Source organism: Macrobrachium nipponense, chromosome 40 (genome assembly GCF_015104395.2).
Source record: "Macrobrachium nipponense isolate FS-2020 chromosome 40, ASM1510439v2, whole genome shotgun sequence".
NCBI lineage: Eukaryota > Metazoa > Arthropoda > Malacostraca > Decapoda > Palaemonidae > Macrobrachium > Macrobrachium nipponense.
In genome coordinates, this window is record NC_061101.1 from 41,585,027 (window position 1) to 41,603,284 (window position 18,258).

General features: G+C 39.6%; 1 protein-coding gene across 1 annotated transcript in view; it reads right to left on the bottom strand.

Annotated features, from left to right (window-relative positions):
- LOC135212115 (cullin-5-like) overlaps positions 1-18,258 on the bottom strand; it is a 278,450-nt gene that overhangs the window by 123,191 nt on the left and 137,001 nt on the right. The window contains exon 7 of the mRNA XM_064245512.1: positions 10,575-10,742. Within this exon, the coding sequence (XP_064101582.1) occupies positions 10,575-10,742 (168 nt within the window). The remainder of the gene's footprint in view (positions 1-10,574; positions 10,743-18,258) is intronic.

Below are 18,258 nucleotides of genomic sequence, written 5' to 3' on the forward strand. Positions count from 1 at the left end.
TTTTCATAAAGTGCAATCATTTGTAGAAAAGACACACCCTGAAAAGGCTTACACAGGTCGTATGCTTGCGCAGTTCGATGACGTTTGCCTGAGTCGTTTCAGGAACATTGTGAAAAGCAGGCAGAAGCAATCTTCCTTGGATAGTTATTTTTTAAAGAGGGTAGTAGTAAGCAAACAGGAAGATCCAAGTGATACGGAAAAACAGAAAGTTGAAAGTGGTGAAGAAATTAAATTTTGTAAAAAATGTAAAGTAAAAAAAGTAAAAAAAAAATGTAAAAATCAAAAAAAGAAAGAAAAAAAAAAAAAATAAGAAAAAAAGAAATTCAATTTTAAGTTTTTTGTAAATGTGTTGAATGTTTTCTGCCATTTGTTAATGTGTTTCGTAAAGTTTAGTGTTAATGTTTTCTGCCATTTTTTAATGTTTAATAAAGTTAAGTGTTCATGTTGTCTGCCATTTTTCCTCCTCCTCTGTCGCCACTTTCGAAGATCACCTCACTCAAAAGGTAAGGTTCCACATTTTACTACATATGTACATACAGTATTTCTTGTACCATGTATGTACACTAATACACTTTATTTACAGGTATAGTATAGTTTAGTTTATGTTAGGTACTGAATGGTCCAAATTGTTGTATTACATTGTTTATTGGTCAATTTAGCTTTATTATAAAATTTACTGTAGTGTTTTTGTAGGTCTTGGAACGAATTAGGCAATTTACAAGTAAAATGTGGTTCAAGATACGAAAAAATCAGGTTACGAAAGCCGCTTCGGAACGGATTAATTTTGTATCCTGAGGCACTACTGTACTTGAAAGCTTTCTTATATGAAACTTCGTTAGAAACTCTGAAACTAGAATAATATCTAACTTGGAGAGTAAGATACTACAGAGTGTAGACTTGAAAGAGAAACATTAATCGAGGTAATAATAAGAGATTTGCTGATAGCCGAAGAAAAAGCAGGCAAAGAACGAACACAAGCATTACAAAGAAAGAAGAATATGCTAGCAGACGAAAATTTTGAATAACCATAACATGAGATAAACAGTTGACTGATTCGACATATCTAAATGTGTAAAACTCGCTACAGATACATTATCATCAATAAAATTGTCTATGTATACCTATATTATATATTATTAATCCTATGCAAGCTAACACCTCAAACTTGGTGTTGAAGATGGCAGAATGCGCCTACAAAGCGAGGATTAATGCTTACTGAAATGGTCCTTATGCGAACGCTTTAACAGTCCTTATGCAAACGCTTAAACGGTCCTTTGGCGAACACTTTCAACAAGATTCAGACCATGAAAAGGGTGAAGTGGGTATTGGAGGGCACAGAACCCCACCGTCCCGAGAACCGACCCGGTTCCCTGGCAGCGGACATTACCAACGGTCGCAGGGCAGTCCTAGGTTCGGGCTACGTACAGATGAGGGCACCAACACCTTACTTCTAACAGGGAACAAGAAAAAGAGCGCACACTATGGAGGGATTCAGAACGTTCCTGTCACAAACTCAGTTCAACTTGTATTAGAACTAAAAATAGGTTTAATGTTATGTTCTAACATCTTGTTACGCTTTTCCTCAACTGAATGGAGAGCAGAAGGCAGATCTACAAAGGAAGTCAATACTAGCACTACCAAAATGCCTAGTCTGAGTAAGGATAGCTGCAGATGAAGGGACACAAAGTAGGATAGAACTGACAGGTTTAAGTCCTGACATAACTAATTGCTTTTCCAATCTATTAGCTTCCCATCAATCCTATATCTAACATATTCAGGCATAAATTCTTAGAACAATTCCCTACATTCTTCACATCTAGTAGTTCCAAGATCACATTCTGTACCCTTGCAAGTACAAACCGAATGTTCATCAACTTCCAATTTCAACATCCTGGTGACACCAAAATCATTCCTACATAGCCTGATGTTATTGGTTTTGCTTCTGGTGGAGGATATCCTATGAAAATGAAATTACAATACCGTAAACAGGTGTAAAACAGCCAAACTTCATAGAATACCAACAATCACCTAACTGCAATGGCAGCAAGGAAAATTCTGACGAGAGCTAAAACATTCGAAACACACCTGGTGGAGAACAGGTAAACTAGACTGTCATCCGGACAGCCATTCGATTTTTTGTTTGAATGCCGACTCGCCTAATCGGCGCAGAGATATAGCTAACTTTAACATTTGGTAAGATTATCTGAAATAATAAAATTTTATGTATAATTACCAAGTACAGTGGTACCTCGAGATACAAAATTAATCTGTTCCAAAGCTGCCTTCGTATCATGAGTTTTTCGTATCTTGAACCACATTTTACATGTAAAATGCCTAATTTGTTCCTAGCCCTACAAAAACACACCAGTAAATTATATTTCCAGGCTTACAACACATGTTCTAGGGTTACAACGCTGATCCGACGGAAGAAATATGACTCCAAAAAGGCAAAATACTGTACATACTTGAGTAATATTCAACTGTATGTAATGTTCAACCCCATTTTACTGCATATATTAGGACTTTAGCATATGTCCCTTAGCAATAACCCTAGACTATGTTAGCAGTTACTACTGTAGCCTAGTCTATGAGTCTGACATCTAAACCTAAGCAGCTAAAAGCTTAAAATATGCCAATAAAATGTATAAATAATCAGTATGTACTCATTTCAAATAATTATTAATTAATCATTAACTATAATACACAAACAAACAAACAAACAAAAAACCTTCAAACCGTTTGTTTACATTCAGCTCTTACGAGTACCGAACGATCGCCAAGCAATCACTTTTCCTAGCACACAGTAAGCCATAAATTTTCATTCGTATCTCTCTTCAACAAATGAAACTACCAAACAGTATAGTAACCATTCATTTCTATTCTTTATTCTATCTTTACCTAATGGAGATACCAAGTTACTGACAGCTATAATGAAACATATACGAATGAATAAAACAGAAGAAGAATTCTAGAAAATACGTTATTTGTTGGCTTCGATGATAGCAGTCTGATTTATTTTTATATCTAATTCACAATTTTTTTATTAAATGTATTGCATGTCATTTCAAATAATTATTAAGTAACTATTAACTATAGTGAACAATAAAAAAAAAAAAAACTTCCAAACTTCTGTTTACATTCAGCACATGAGTACCGAACGATCGCTAAGCAATCACTTTTCTTAGCACACAGTAAGCCATAAATTTTCATTATCTCTCTTCAACTACTGAAACTACCAAACAGTATAATAACCATTCATTTCTATTCTTTATTCTATCTTTACCTAATGTTTTTTTTATTAAATGTATTGCACGAATAAGTTTTTCAATTAACCGCATCCTTTTACCAACAGAATACATAGAGCACAAGGGGTAGATGCTGACCAATAGGAGAGCAGGATCTTATGGGGTGACTAGCATCAGGAACCAATGGGAGAGCGGGAGGATGGTGGCGAGTTTACTCAGTTGGCGGCACGCGAGTTTTAAAATTGTTCTCGGTGGTCCGGGCGAATCTCTGGACTTTACAGCAAAACCTTTCGTAAACTTAAAATATTTTCGTATGTAGAGCCAAAAATATCTTCGTATTTGCTTTCGTATCTCGAGTTTTTCGTAAGTTGAGCCTTTCGTATGTCGAGGTACCACTGTAGTTACATAACTATACGTAGTTTCTCAATCTGTCGGCAGCTAGAATTTTTGAAATTCGCAGTAGCGCTAGTTTTGTTTTGGTCAGGTGATAACCCCCGCCACTATTGGGGGTGAGAGGAACCAATACCACACTAACTTCAGTTGTTTATGCCCTACCATCCATGTGAGGGGAGGAGGGAGGGCTTTGATCCTGTAACTAGTATACTTGGTTAGTATACATAAAATCTTATTTTATTATGAAAATTTAATTTTGATGTATGCAACTTACCAAGTAGTTACATAGCTGAATCCCACATTGTAGGTGGTGGAATCCATGGATAGGCACATACTTTTCATATAAATAATGAAAATAAAATATGTACTTAGTGCTAGCATCCACGAGAATACTTGTTAGATCCTTATCTGTTAAGAGAGCTGGACAGATGATTACTGCCTCTGGAAGACACTCATCTTAACTCGTAGAGATGTGGTGGTATAGCCAAGAGTTGTCCTCTACTTTACTTGGCTCCAAGCAGCGAAGGAATAGTCCATGGCCAGCATGGTCACTCGAAGGATGCCCCTGCCCAGGGTGCAGTACCATACAATAACAAATTTACCAGAGTAAAACATATCACCTCCAAAATTATTTTTACAAACCTGTACCCAACAAAAAATTAGACTGAAGGATACTCCTAGTACACCAATAGTAACCACCAGGATCCCCTTAACCAACTCAACAACCTTATCCAAGGCGAAGAGATTAGACTAGGAAGGAACGACTTCCTACACACCTTTACCCAACACTGTGCCAGCCACTAAATACGGACCCAAGGTACTGCAATTGTCATTAAGTCTCGATTTCAGCAGGTAATGAGAGGCGAACACTGATTTACATGTCCAATATGTTGCTTGTATAATCAAATCTAAAGAGAGGTTATGTTTAAAGGAAAGCGACGTAACCACTGCTCTCACCTTGTGAGCCTTCACTTTTAGACCATTAAAGTCTGTTTCCTTCACTTGGGAATGAGTCTCTATAATATTCCGCAGGAAGAACGCCAATGCGTTCTTAGACAAAGGACGAGAAGGATTTCTCACTGAGCAACATAAATGATTGGATGACCCTCTAGTTTTTTCCATTCTTTGTAGATATACTCTTAATGCTCTGACCGGACACAGTGACCTTTCTTCTTCTTCTGGTCCTATTAATTCCGTTGGTTTTTTTGTAATGAAAGAACGAGGCCATGGCTTGGAAGGAGTCTCGTTTTTCGCTAGGAACCCCAAGGTTAGTGCGCATACAGCATTACCTTGAGCAAACCCTATTTTCTTGTCCATGCAGTGTAGTTCACTCACCCTTTTTGCTGTATACAAGACTACTAGGAATAGGGTCTTTCTTGTAAAATATCTCAGGGATGAATTGTACAATGGCTCAAATGCAGGATTTGACAGCCATTTAAGCACAACATCTAGGTTCCAAGAGCCTTTAGTTTTCTCTGTAATGAAGGATCTGATGAGATCTGAATGATCCTTATTGGACGATAAATCTACTCCTCTGTGTTTAAAATCCGATCCCAACATTGCTTTATATCCTCTGATGGTCGAGGTTAACAGGTTCCTAGCCGTCCTTAAATGTAACAGGAAATCCGCTATTTCTGTTATAGATGTTTTAGGAGACAAAATGTTACGTTTCTTACACCAGGATCTAAAAACTGTCCACTTTGCGGTACACATCACTTGAAGATTTTCTTCTGCCTTGTGCAATAGCCTTTGGAGATTGGCTTGAAAAACCTTTCGCTCATAAAAGTCATCAGACAGATTGTAAGCGGTCAGGGACAGAGTAGACAGCCCTTGATGGAACCTCCTTAAGTGGGGCTGTCTGAGTAGATTGGTTTTCTGTGGAAGTAACCTTAGCCAATCCACCAACAGATCTAGAAGATCTGGAATCATTCTTGTGCTGGCCAAATGGAGCAATGAGGGTCATCAAGATGTGGTGAGACCTGAATTTGTTGAGACTTTTCTCACCAACTTGAATGGAGGGAACGCATACAAGTCTTTCCTCAACCAGTCCAACAGCATCACATCCATCACCCATGCTTGCGGGTCTGGGGCTGGTGAACAGTAAAGAGGGAGGCGATGGTTCTTTTCTATGGCAAACAGATCTAGAATTGGTTTGCTTTAAAGTTTCCATAGATCAAGGGACACCAACAGGTTCTTCATCCATTCTGTGGGAAGGACCTTCTTGCGGCTTAGTTCGTCAGCGAGAACATTGCACTTTCCCTGAATGAACCTTGTCACAATACTGGTTTGGTTCTGTTTCGCCCATATCAACAAGGTTTTTGTGGGTTTTGAGTGGGTTCCTCCGTTTCCTTATGTACAAGAGCACTGTCGTACTGTCCGAATGAACTGCTACTACCTTGTTGCAGACCTTGTCCGCAAACTCTAACAACCCCCAGTGGATGGCAGTCAATTCCTTTCGATTGACATGCCACTGTTTCTGTTGCATATTCCTAGTCCCTGAGACTTCTTTGTTTCCTAATATTGCTCCCCAACCTTGATGTGATGCATCTGAAAAGAATACTAGGTTGGGGCTCAGCGGTAGAAAAGACTTCCCATCTATAAGTCTGTCTTTTGATTTCCACCACTGCAGGTCCTCCTTTATCTCCTTTGTGATTTGGAACACCAAAGAGTCCGGAAACTTCTTCTGTTCCAGTTTGCCCTGAGGAAGAACTGTAGATTCCTCACAAGCAGTCTCACCAGTGACACGAACTGTTCTATTGAGGATAGCATGCACAATAGACTCATCCATTCCTTTGCAGAGCACTCCTGATGGGCTAGAAATCTCTCCACTTTCTGTAAGCATGACTCCACTCTTTGTGGGGATGGAAAAGCCTGAAAACTCACAGTCTATCCTCACCCCTAAATAGACTAGTTCCTGACAGGGGTGTAACTGTGACTTCTGCCGGTTTATCAGTAATCCTAATTCCTGAGCTAATGACAGTTTCATGTAGGTCCTCCATGCACTTCCTCTCTGTTTGTGACTGAAGATGCCAATCGTCTTGGTATAGGGAAACTCTTATCCTGATGAGACAACCATTTCGCAATGGGGGCTAAGATTTGAGTGAACACTTGTGGGGTGATCGAAAGACCGAAACACAGAGCTCTGAATTGATATATACTTTGTTCTTGAAGACAAACCGAAGAAACTTTTTTGAGTTATGATAAATTGGAACATGAAAGTAGCCGTCTTCTATATCAATGGAAACCATCTAATTCCCCGGACAGATTGTTGACAGAACTGTCTGATTTGTCTCCATCTTGAACTTTGTCTTCTTTACAAATGGGGTCAAAGTGCTTATGTCCAATGCGGGCCTCCAGCCTCCCGAGGCCTTGGGCACTACAAACATACGATCGTAGAATCCTGGGGTTAGTGGGTCTACTACTAACTATATTGCTTTTTTCTGCAAGAGGGATGAAACCTCTCTCAAAAGGGCAATGAATCTCTCTGAATCTTCCAAGTAGGCTCTCAAAACTATTGGAGAGTTTGATAAGGGTGGAGAGCTCTCGAACAGAATATCATAGCCTTCTCTTAATACCTCTACGATCCACAATTCTAATCCTCTTGTTTCCCAGTTTTCCCAAAATTACTGAAGTCTTGTTCCTACAGGTGCACAAAGGACTAACAATTCATTGCCTAGTGGAGGACTTGGATGTGGACTTCCTAATAGATTTCAGGGTGAAGCATACTCTACCCCTCAATTTAGGGAAAGATCTAGTGATTCCCCTGCCCCATGGTAGGTGAAGGTCGAGAACTAGGAGTAGGATCTCGAGGATGTTTTGTAGAATGGACAAGCAGATCTTGTGTCGACTTCTTCTGCAAGGCTGAAGAAACTTGGATTACCATGTCCTCTGGGAAAAGGTGCTTGTTGTCCAGAGGACAATAAAGCAAGGCAGACTTTTGCAAGCAAGAGACTCCTATTGAGGTGAAAGAGTGCCAGAGTTCTCTCTTTTTTTAGAATACCTAAGGTGAAGAGCAAGAATAGTTCCAAGGATTCGTCCCCGATGCCCTTGTCTAATCATAAGACCAGAAATTTCCACAAACAAATCCTCATCCATCGTTGCACAATCCTTGAGTTTGCAGCCCAAAGCTCCAATGGTCCAGTCAAGAAAGCTTATCACCTCAAAAAACCTAAGAAATTCTTGATGAATTGATCTACTCTCACACCAAAAAAATTGTCCTGGCTGAATTAAAAGCGGATCTTCTAGCAGAGTCAATAAGCCCGGAAAAGTCTCCCTGCAAGGCGGCAGATAACACCCAAAGAGAGAACTTCTCCAGTCTCATGACATACATGTCTTCTGGTGGAAAGACGAGGAAAACTGAAGTAAGATTTGCCTTATTCCCTAATCTACTCAAGCCAAAGGCTAATCTCTTTCAACGCATTCCATGCCGAAAAGGAAAGAACTAACTTCGGCAACTTGGATGAATCCCCTTGATTGTCTCTTATATTAAAAAAAAAAAAACTAGCGAAGCTGGTGTCACTGGCGAGAAAGAATCTGAAAAATTTGCTACAAACTAGTAAAGTAGCAATTTGTAGGCTGTCAGAGTTAATTCCTTGTCCTCTTCTTCTTCCACTTCACCCGATGAATCGGAGACAAGCTCGCTTGAGGTTGGATAGGAGGTACCGAAGACCCCAAGATACTATCCAACTTATTTTGAATGGCTGGAAATGAAGAATCAGAAAACAGCCATAAATTGAGATACTGTATGTAAAACAGAAGATGTAATCGTTGATGATGGTTAACGAATGTCATACTGATCCAGTTGTACCCCTGGGCGCTCAGCTGCTCATGTAGGCTTGGGTGCCAATGGAAGTTTGGGCACCAATGGACGCTCGGGCGCCAATGGACGCTTGGGCGCCAATGGACTCTCATAAATGGAAGCTCGGGCGCCAATGGACGCTTGGGCGTTAATGGGAGCTCAGAGTCAATGCATGCTCGGGCATCGATGGATGCCCAGGTGTTAACGGACGCTAAGGTCCTCAAGGAAGCTATGGGTGCTCGGGCACTGGTGGGCTCTTGTCCCCCATCAACTTCCCTTGAACTATTATAGGCTCCAGCACTACAGGGATCCTTTGTGCTGATGGGTGTTTAAAAGCCAAATGAGGCTCCTGCCCCATAAGACCTCTCATGAATATTATCAACACTTGTGGAAAAGACGAGAGGAAAGCACAGGAGGACCTGGGTCCGGTGCCAACAGACGCTCTCAGACTTTCCTCCCTGCGATGTCTGATAGTCTTCCAGAGGAAGATTTTCTCGCAGAGGATCAAGACTTAAGAGGCAAGCTCCTCTCACTATGGTGTCCTTCTACACCTTCCAGATCTTAAGAGAATATCTCTGGAGAGTCCCAAAAACTACAAGAAGGCTGTTGATCCTCTTGAAGTACATTAGCCTTTTTAAAAGGGACTGGAGAAGGAGACATTGTGAACCCTCCTTTTCAATGGACAGGACTCGTCAACGAAGCGCTACTGGCACCTGGAAGAAGATTCCCAAGAACAGGATGTACTAGAGGAAAGACACACTTCCTTAGATACACCTTTTCAATGGCAATCTGTCGTGACCTGGGAATTATCGACAGGACCACATGAGGGGGGGGACTGCTCGTGGGCAGATCGCACTGACCTCTCTCGGGCTACCAGTATGCCTCCTCCCAGGTTCGGGGGAGTTTGACAGGGACGTTTGCCTAGGAGAAGCAGAGGGACAAACAACCACAACACTAGCACTGGCACTTACGTCACCACTTACCTTGTCCATCAGGGTCAAAATTTTTTATCTACTCGTGCTTCGAGATTGGCGACAGCGCCGGGTACAGGTGTAAGAGACCCAAGATTAGGACTGGGTTGACCAGATGAGGGGGAAGGTTAAGGAGACTGGTATAAGTTTTCAGTTGGCAAATCCTAACTAAACCTTTAGCTTTAGCCCTAGAAGCCACTTTTCTCTTCTTATCTCTCTCTAATTTGTTAGTGTAACTAGCTAAAGCTTTCCAAGATTTCTAGTCCCAATTAACACATTCCCCACAAGTTAGATCTGGTGTGCAAACTTGACCCTTACAACCTGTATAAATGGAGTGTGGATCTTGTATTGAAGCCTTTGCTGTAATACCTAATTCCTGATGAACTAGTATCAGACATGTCTGTAGACTAACCCAATACTAAGACAAATCCTAATTAGGGAGCAAAATTTATCATTTTGAATGAATTACTAAAATAGCTAAATGTCACCCAAATGGCTACCAAGATTTTAAGAGTACTTCACCAAAAACTCCACACAACAAGTGATGGCAAAACAATTCCAAAAATTCTGCTGCTGCTGAACTGTGTTAACAGCACCAGCCAGCAGAAACAACTGAAGTTCGTGCAGTGTTGGTTCCTCTCTCCCCCGATAGTTAAGTATACCTTAGTTATACCAGACCACTGAGCTGATTAACAGCTCTCCTAGGGCTGGCCCGAAGGATTAGATATTTTTATGTGGCTAGGAACCAATTAGTCACCTAGCAACAGGACCTACAGCTTATTGTGGGATCCGAACCACATTTTATCGAGAAATCGCCAGAAATAAATTCCTCTGATTCTGTGTTGGCTGAGCCGAGTCAAACTTCGGACCGCCAGATTGGGAGCCGAGCGCAAAAAACACTCATCCAATGAGGAACTTCCCCCAATAGTGGGTGGGGGTTATCACCTGACCAAAACAAACTAGTGCTACTGCGAATTTCAAAAATTCTAGCTGCTGATGGATTTAGAAACTATAGCTATGTAACTACTTGGTAAGTTGCATACATAAAAAACCAATTTTTTTAACATAAAATAAGGTCACAGCACTAAAGTTTTGTAAACTCCCAGATTTACTATGCAATTATACAGATAGTAGTAATTTATACAGAAGGGAAATACTAGTACTCACTGTTTTACTAGGCAACTCTAACTTGAAGACTTGAGTATCATTAACAACTTGTTTGTAGGCTTTATCTCTGGCCGTTAGGAAACGTGGGTCCTCACTAAACGCTTGTGACACCAATCTGCTGAATCTTTGGAAGAGATCTAATAGCTTTTCTACATATTGTTCTGAATCCTGTAAAAGAAATGGGTGTGGATAACATGAGAAATGATTCAGTGAATGAATGAATTTCACATTTGGATTGCAAAACATGAAAATAAAACTTATGAAGTACTATAATAAGGCATTACCTTGAACAAAAAAAAAATAAAACTTATAACCTAACATAATTTTAAAAAGTAAATTATATTTTTCCTGACTATAAAATCCTATTACATTAGGAGTTGGTTAAGGCGAAGCTGGAGCACAGCCATTAAAACTCTTAAATAAGGTGGTTAGGCAGTAACTACTGTCTGGTAGGCGGAGAGACTCACCTGCCCCCACGTAAACATTCCACTTTGCCTTTCGGCCCAGGTTTCAGTTGAAGACTTGAAGGGTGGCATGAGGTGTTTGTATAGTTAGGAAAAATACAATTTACTTTTAAAAATTGTGATTCGTTCCTACACAATATACAAACCCTCAGTCTCTTACATTATGAATATTCATTGGTTGGAGGGATGACTGAGTGAGTCTCCTGAACTGAATTAAGTTTGGCACACCTGAGCTGCTACTCTTGGTCAAAAGAACAAGGAGTGCCCTGGCTCTGAAAAACTGATAGGAGTATAAAAAATGCGAGATCAAGAGTCAGATTTCTGGGTCTTTTTGAGTGAACAAGGAATCATAACTCATACAAAAAAAAAAAAGTCGGAGACATAAAGGGAAAGATCTGAGAAGGGTTTGCCTTATTGCCAGTCTCTTTGCTCCCCTTGTTAGAATGAGCGGGATTGGTTCTATGATTCTAACAAGAAAAATAGAGAGGAAGCTCGATGTGTAGATTTACCGCATCAGATGCCAGTCCAACAAGTGTAGGTTCAAGTTCTATTCTCAACCCAAAGGAAGAGAAGTAGAAGAATGAAGAAGGAGGAGGAGAGGCCAGTCACTCTCGAAACCTTCTCATCTCTAGAACCATACACGTTAAGCGAGATACAACCTGTCCTCTTTGAGGAACTAGGTATGAAAACACAACTTGTTGAGCAACCACCACAGGTCCAAGGAAAAATTGTTCCAAGGGCTTGTGGGCAAAGACCTGATGGTAGAAAGACATAAATGTGGTCCTGATGAGTCCACATCTACCTTCCAGTTCATATTCTTTGGAATGCGAGGAATGGAACAAACTATTGACCTTGCCAGCTCTCGGGCAGATTGTTACAGGGTACATCCTTCCAATTGTCTCACAAAGCCTGAGGGAAGGCATGTCCTTAGACACTTCTCTCTCTCTCTCTCTTAGGCGAGCTAGTACCAGAGAAATGTCAACAATATCCAGTTTAGGAATGACAAGCCTTTTCGGAAAGTGCTGCAGCATCCTACAGAATAAAGTAATGATAGATCTGGATCATCAATTACAAAGTCCAAGACACAGGATATCACGAAGGACTTGAGCCTGGCAACACATGCCAAATGATTCAAGAGTTTATTACGACATCTGAGACAGAGCTGAGATATCAATACCCACCTTTTGAAGGGCGATATTAAGAAAGGTCCATGCAAATCTTTTATCCTCTTCACCAATGCCGGAGTAAGATGAGTGCGGTCTTGAGAGACAAAATCTATGTCTGATAATTCTCTCATGGGTGTGCGAGAAGCATGAGAAAAGAACCGTGCGAGAAGCATGAGAAAAGAACCGTAAACGAGATTCAAATGTCATCAACAGACCTGGGATACCTGTGATGGCAAGAGAAAGAGAAGTTTCTCATCAGTAGATGACTCTCGACTGAGGAAAAACAATACTACTTTCTGTGAAAGACTAGGTTGAATGTGGACTTACATCTTCACAATTGAATCAGAGAGAAACAACTTTCGCAATTCCAACCAGAGGAAAATTCCATTCATATATGTAGTTATACGCATTAAGCTACAAATGTCCTTTAATATTTAGTTTGCACTACCTCCGAATTAATATATGTTAACTGTAAGGGAATATTTTCTTTAGTCGATAAGAAATTCGTCAGCTATGGGCACGAACCATGGAACCAAGAAATCAGGACGTACAGTGAAGCGCTTTAAACCACAAGGCTATCACGAGAGGTGTAAGTTAAAGTCGCCTCTCACCTACAAATCCCTGTCGCACTAAGGTTTTCGTTGTTTTAGAATCAGCATCAACCCACCTCGACTTGATGACTTAGTAGTGCTTTTGTCGCATGTAGCCATATCGTGAGTCTTAACACATCACCGTGATTCATATACCGGCAGTCTCTGGTTTACGACAGTGGTTCCATTCTAACGCCACGTTGTAAGCCGAAAATCATTGTAACCCAAAATAATAATTGAAAATAGTAAGAAAACTTTATGTTTAATCCTTTGAGTGTCCTTTGGGTATCTTGAAAACATTGTAACCTGTATTTTTATATAGCCTTTCATAAAAAAAACCTAAAAAATTTTACAATTCTGGTGTTTTGGAGCCAAGAGAGAGAGACTGCTTGCCTCACCACTTAACTAACAGCAAAAGGAATGGAATTTCACAGAAATTTGTAAATTCTTACATAATTTTTCCTATTTATTGAAATGCAAAAGTTATTAATTACTGCATGGAACATATGACAAAAAGAATGACAAAAGTAACCATGTTTATGTATAAAACTATACATAAATAAACATAATAAGTATACATGTTAAATACATACTAGTATGCATAAAAAATCCCTCTTATCTCAGAGAGAAAAAAATACTACTCACCCTAACTGTTAGTGTATGCTAATCCCTTCAGTTACAAGATCTGTGTTTGGTTAAAATCCCACCCTTCCAGCCAATAGTAAGTTGCTAGTGAAATAGAAGGGGTTGTTGTGAGCTGTTATTGGCTGGTTACAGTCCCTCCAGCCAATAGCGTGTTGTCATTGAGAAAGGGGGTTGCTACGAGCTGTTATTGGCTACTTCCAATCCCGCTTGCCAATGTGTCTCATACAGCATACATCAGAAATAAAAAAAAATTGTAACACAACCGAGGATATATGCAGTACACACATTACATCTTAAGAGAATGAAATTATTTGTGAGTTATTCAGAGAGAGAGAGAGAGAGAGATGAGAGAGAGAGAGAGAGATGAGAGAGAGAGAGAGAGACGAGAGAGAGAGAGAGAGAGAGAGAGAGAGAGAGAGAGAGAGAGAGAGAGAGAGAGAGAGAGAGTTGTTTACACATCGTAAGCTGTTTTGTGATTTTGCGGAATCTTATTCTGAAATTTTGATACTTTTCCATGACTATCTTAATTAGTATTTGAAAATTAGAACAAATAATTTTTCATCATGAAAATGTATTTAGTCATGAAAATAAAAAAAAAATCAGGAATGACTAAATATTGCTCTACAAATGCTAATTTTATTTCTTCCATTCAGAAAGAGAGGAGATAGAGGATGGAGAGGGTGAGGATGAGAGAGAGAGAGAGAGAGACGATGAGATAGATGAGAGGAGAGAGAGCGAGGAAGAATTACGCTTACATTGTAACCTGTTTTGTGATTTAGTACAAATAATTTTTTTATCATAAAGATGTATTTAGTCATGAAAATAAAATGAAAAATTAGTAATTAGTGACTATTGCTCAACGAATGTAAATCTTACGTCTTCCAATCAGATCGGCATCCCAAAAACCATCAAAAATCTTATGAAAACCTTACTTTTATTCCTTTGAGTGTCTTGAAAACAACGTATCTTTCACTTATATAGAGTTTTTCATGAGATAATACCTCAAAATATTTAACATTCTGCCATTTTGGATCCATACTTCCATTCAGGTTGGCATTGTCCGAAAAACCATCGAAGTCATAAAAAACCTTACTTTTAATCCTTGGGTGTCTTGAATACAATGTATCATGCATTTTTATTTAGTTCTTCACAAAAAAAGACCCAGATAATGACAATTCCGCTGTTTTGAATGCATATTTCTTCCGTTCACATCAGTGTTGGATTGGCATTGTCCAAAAAACTGTCAAAAAACAGGAGAAAACCTTACTTTTACTCATTTGGGCATTCAGAAAACAACTTACCCAAAATTTTTCATTAAAAAAAACTACAGATATTGAATATTCTGCCATTTTAGATGCATATTTCTTACATTCGGAACGGCTTCAGACTGGTGCCATCCGAAATACCGATGAAAATCCTGAGAAAAAAAAACTTGAAATCTTGACCATTCTACCCTTTTAGATCCATATTTCTTCCATCAGATCAGTATTGTCTGTGTCGTAAGCCTAGAACAAGCTTTGTAACCTAGGAAACAATTTTTAAGAATATATTTCAAGAGCGTTGTAAGCGGAGCCCATCATAACCCAGAGACTGCCTGTACAGTGGGCCCCACCATATTCGCATTCTCCAGATTCACAGATTTCTCTCTGGAACATACCCCCACCCCCAATTATTCATGGAAATTCACCTATTTGCAGTATTTTTCTGTGAGAAATATCCACAAATTCCTTTTTTTTTTATCGATTTCATCATAAAATGCACTTTTTGTGATAAAACTATTACAAAAACCAAGTACAAAAATTTTTAGTGGGTTTTTCTTGAGTTCTACCCAACAAAATAGACCCTTTAAAGTCTTTTTATAGGGATTGCAACTATTCGTGGGGGTCTGGTATGCATCCCCTGTGAATACAGGGGGCCCACTGTATACACATTAAGCAGCAAAAGTCCTTTAATATCTAATTTGCTCCAAGTACCTCAGAATTAATATTTGTTAACCGAAGGGGATTTTTTAGTTGATAAGAAATTCATTGGCTGATGGGGATGAACCACAGAACCAAGAAATCAGGGCATACAGTGAAGTGCTTTAAACAACAAGGCTATCACAAGAGGTAGTATACGTCTTACCTACAAATCTCTGTCACGCTCAAGTTATTTGTGTCTTCAAAACAACAAATACCTGAGTGCAATAGGGATTTGTAGATGAGGCTTCATTAACTTATACCTCTTGTGATAGCCTAGGGGTTTAAAATCTTCACTGTACAGGCAGTCCTCGATTATCGGCAGACTCAGGTATCGGTGATCTGGTTCTATAGGGCTTGTTTAGCGCCATAAAATCGGCAATTTATGGCGCCATAAGGATACTTATGGCGCTGATAACCAGTTATCGGCACCATAAATCACTGAGTTTTGGTTAATGGCAGTTTTCGCTTATCGGCACACCCCCGGGAACAGAATCCCTGCCGATAATCGAGGACTGCCTGTACATCCTGATTTCTTGGTTCCATGGTTTGTGTCCATGAGCCAATGAATTTCTTATCAACAACAAAAATTCCCCTTCGGTTAACATTTCTTATAAGTGTCAAAATGACCCTCATCTAAATAATAGGAGAGAACTTCTGACTGGAAAGCGTAGCCTACCTTTGAGATTCATCTCTTTAGCTAGCTCAAACTCAATTATTAAAATCTCTGGGCAAATTCAAAATAGCTAACATGAAAATGGAACAAAATGAGTTAGAGAACATCCCAAATATCGTTAAACTACCATTACTCTTCCATGAAATCATATTCAATTAAGTACCCCCTCTTATCTACCTCTGTCTGACCATTCATTAGTCTTTATCAATAACTGTCAACAGAAGTTTAGATAAATCCATTTCTAATGGTGACTTCGAATCCAACTGAAAATGAGAATATAATTATCAAACAATGAAATGTTAAAGTTCATCAACAAAATTGAGTGCTGCACCACACTTTCTTTCTCTAGAAACTGAACTCATGTCACTACATAAAAGGTTTAACTTTTCAGTCTTTTCACTTTACCTTTTCTGATGGATCTTAGCACCTCCTCGGATCGCCAGTCTCTTGTGACCACTACGACAGTTTGTCGTCTAATTGCCCTGTTAATTCCCATACTAGAGATTATATCTCATTCCTTGGTTCTAATAGACGTGTGGACACACACACGCTACTGAACACACAAATGCATGCATGCTAGTCTATTCTGTGCGTTTCCATTTTCCCATGTACACATTTTATCTAGCGCACGTATTCGGTGACCTCAAGTAACCTAAAGTAACCTTTCCTTGCAGTTTACCTCATATCTCTGGAATGCACTGGCATCTCGTTATCCCAATCGGCATGTTTTCGATTTGTGTCTCATATCAGCATCTTGAGGAATTCACTGTTTTGCACCTGTCTCTAAACACCAAGTGCTAAGGTTATCAACCCCATTTATCTAATATATATCTACTTAACATCTGACCAGTGCCTTAATACATATGAAAATATATTAATTCCGAGGTAGAGTGAATTAGATGTTAAAGGACATCGTAGCTTAATGCATATATATGAATCATGGTGATGTGATAAGACTCACAATATGACAGGGATTTTTAGGTGAGAGGCAATATTAACTTATACCTCTTCTGATGGTCTTGTGGTTTAAAGCACTTCACAGTACATCCTGATTTCTTGGTTCAGTGGTTCATGCCCGTAATTCAATGAATTCCTTATCAACTACAAAATTCCCCTTCGGTGAACATGTATGAAAATATATTAATTCTGAGGTAGACTGAATCAGAATTAAAGGATATTCTTAGCTTAATGCATATACGTATATGAATCACTGTGATGTGATAAGACTCATAATATGGTTATGTGCGACAAAAGTATTACTAAGTCATCAAGTCGAGGTGGGTTGATGCCGACTCCAAAACAACGAATACCTGAATGCGACAGGGATTTGTAGGTGAGAAGTGGTGTTAACTTATACCTCTTGTGATAGTAGTGTAATCTAAAGCACTTCACTGTATGCCCTGATTTCTTGGTTCCATGGGCCGTATCCATCAGCCAACGAATTTCTTATCAACTAAAAATTTCCCCTTCGGTTAACATATATGAAAATATATTAATTCCGAGGTATGGCGAATTAAATATTAAAGGACATTTGAAACTTGATGCATATGGTTTATGTGCGATAGAGCAGAAGACCTACAGACTACTGTTAAACAGAAAGATGATGAGGAGTCTTCTGAGACCTCTCTGATTCTCGCAAGGATTTGTGAGTATACAAGAGAGTCAAATGCCAACCAGAGACCTAGAGTTTGTCATTAGCAGTTAAATCTTGACTGAGGAGAAACAATACTAAGACAAACAATCTCTCTGTGCGGCAAGCAGCACTCTGCCCACACTTGAATCCAGAGGCTGAGCTGCCAGCCAGTACATTTCATCAGAAATATGTCTGGCTGATAGAACCATTGAGCGCAGTACAGTTACACTCGAGTCTCGGGGAAAAGATGGGAAGGGCGGTACAGGATAATTTTTCTTCAACAGGGGTTCTTCTACAGAATGTTGATTAGGAAACGTCAAGAGCAGTGGCAGCTGTAGATAAGAGGCACAGCAGGAACTGCCCGGAGACTGGCCGTCAGTGTGACAGTAGCAATTTAATAAGAGGCACAGCAGGGGAACTACGCACACATAAGAGGCAGTACCACGGCATACTAGAGTGTCACAGGCACATTCCTGCAGGTTAGGATAACCAACACAGTGAGATATCCAAATCATCTAGTGCTGTGTCCTATGACTCCTCACTGTCAACCTG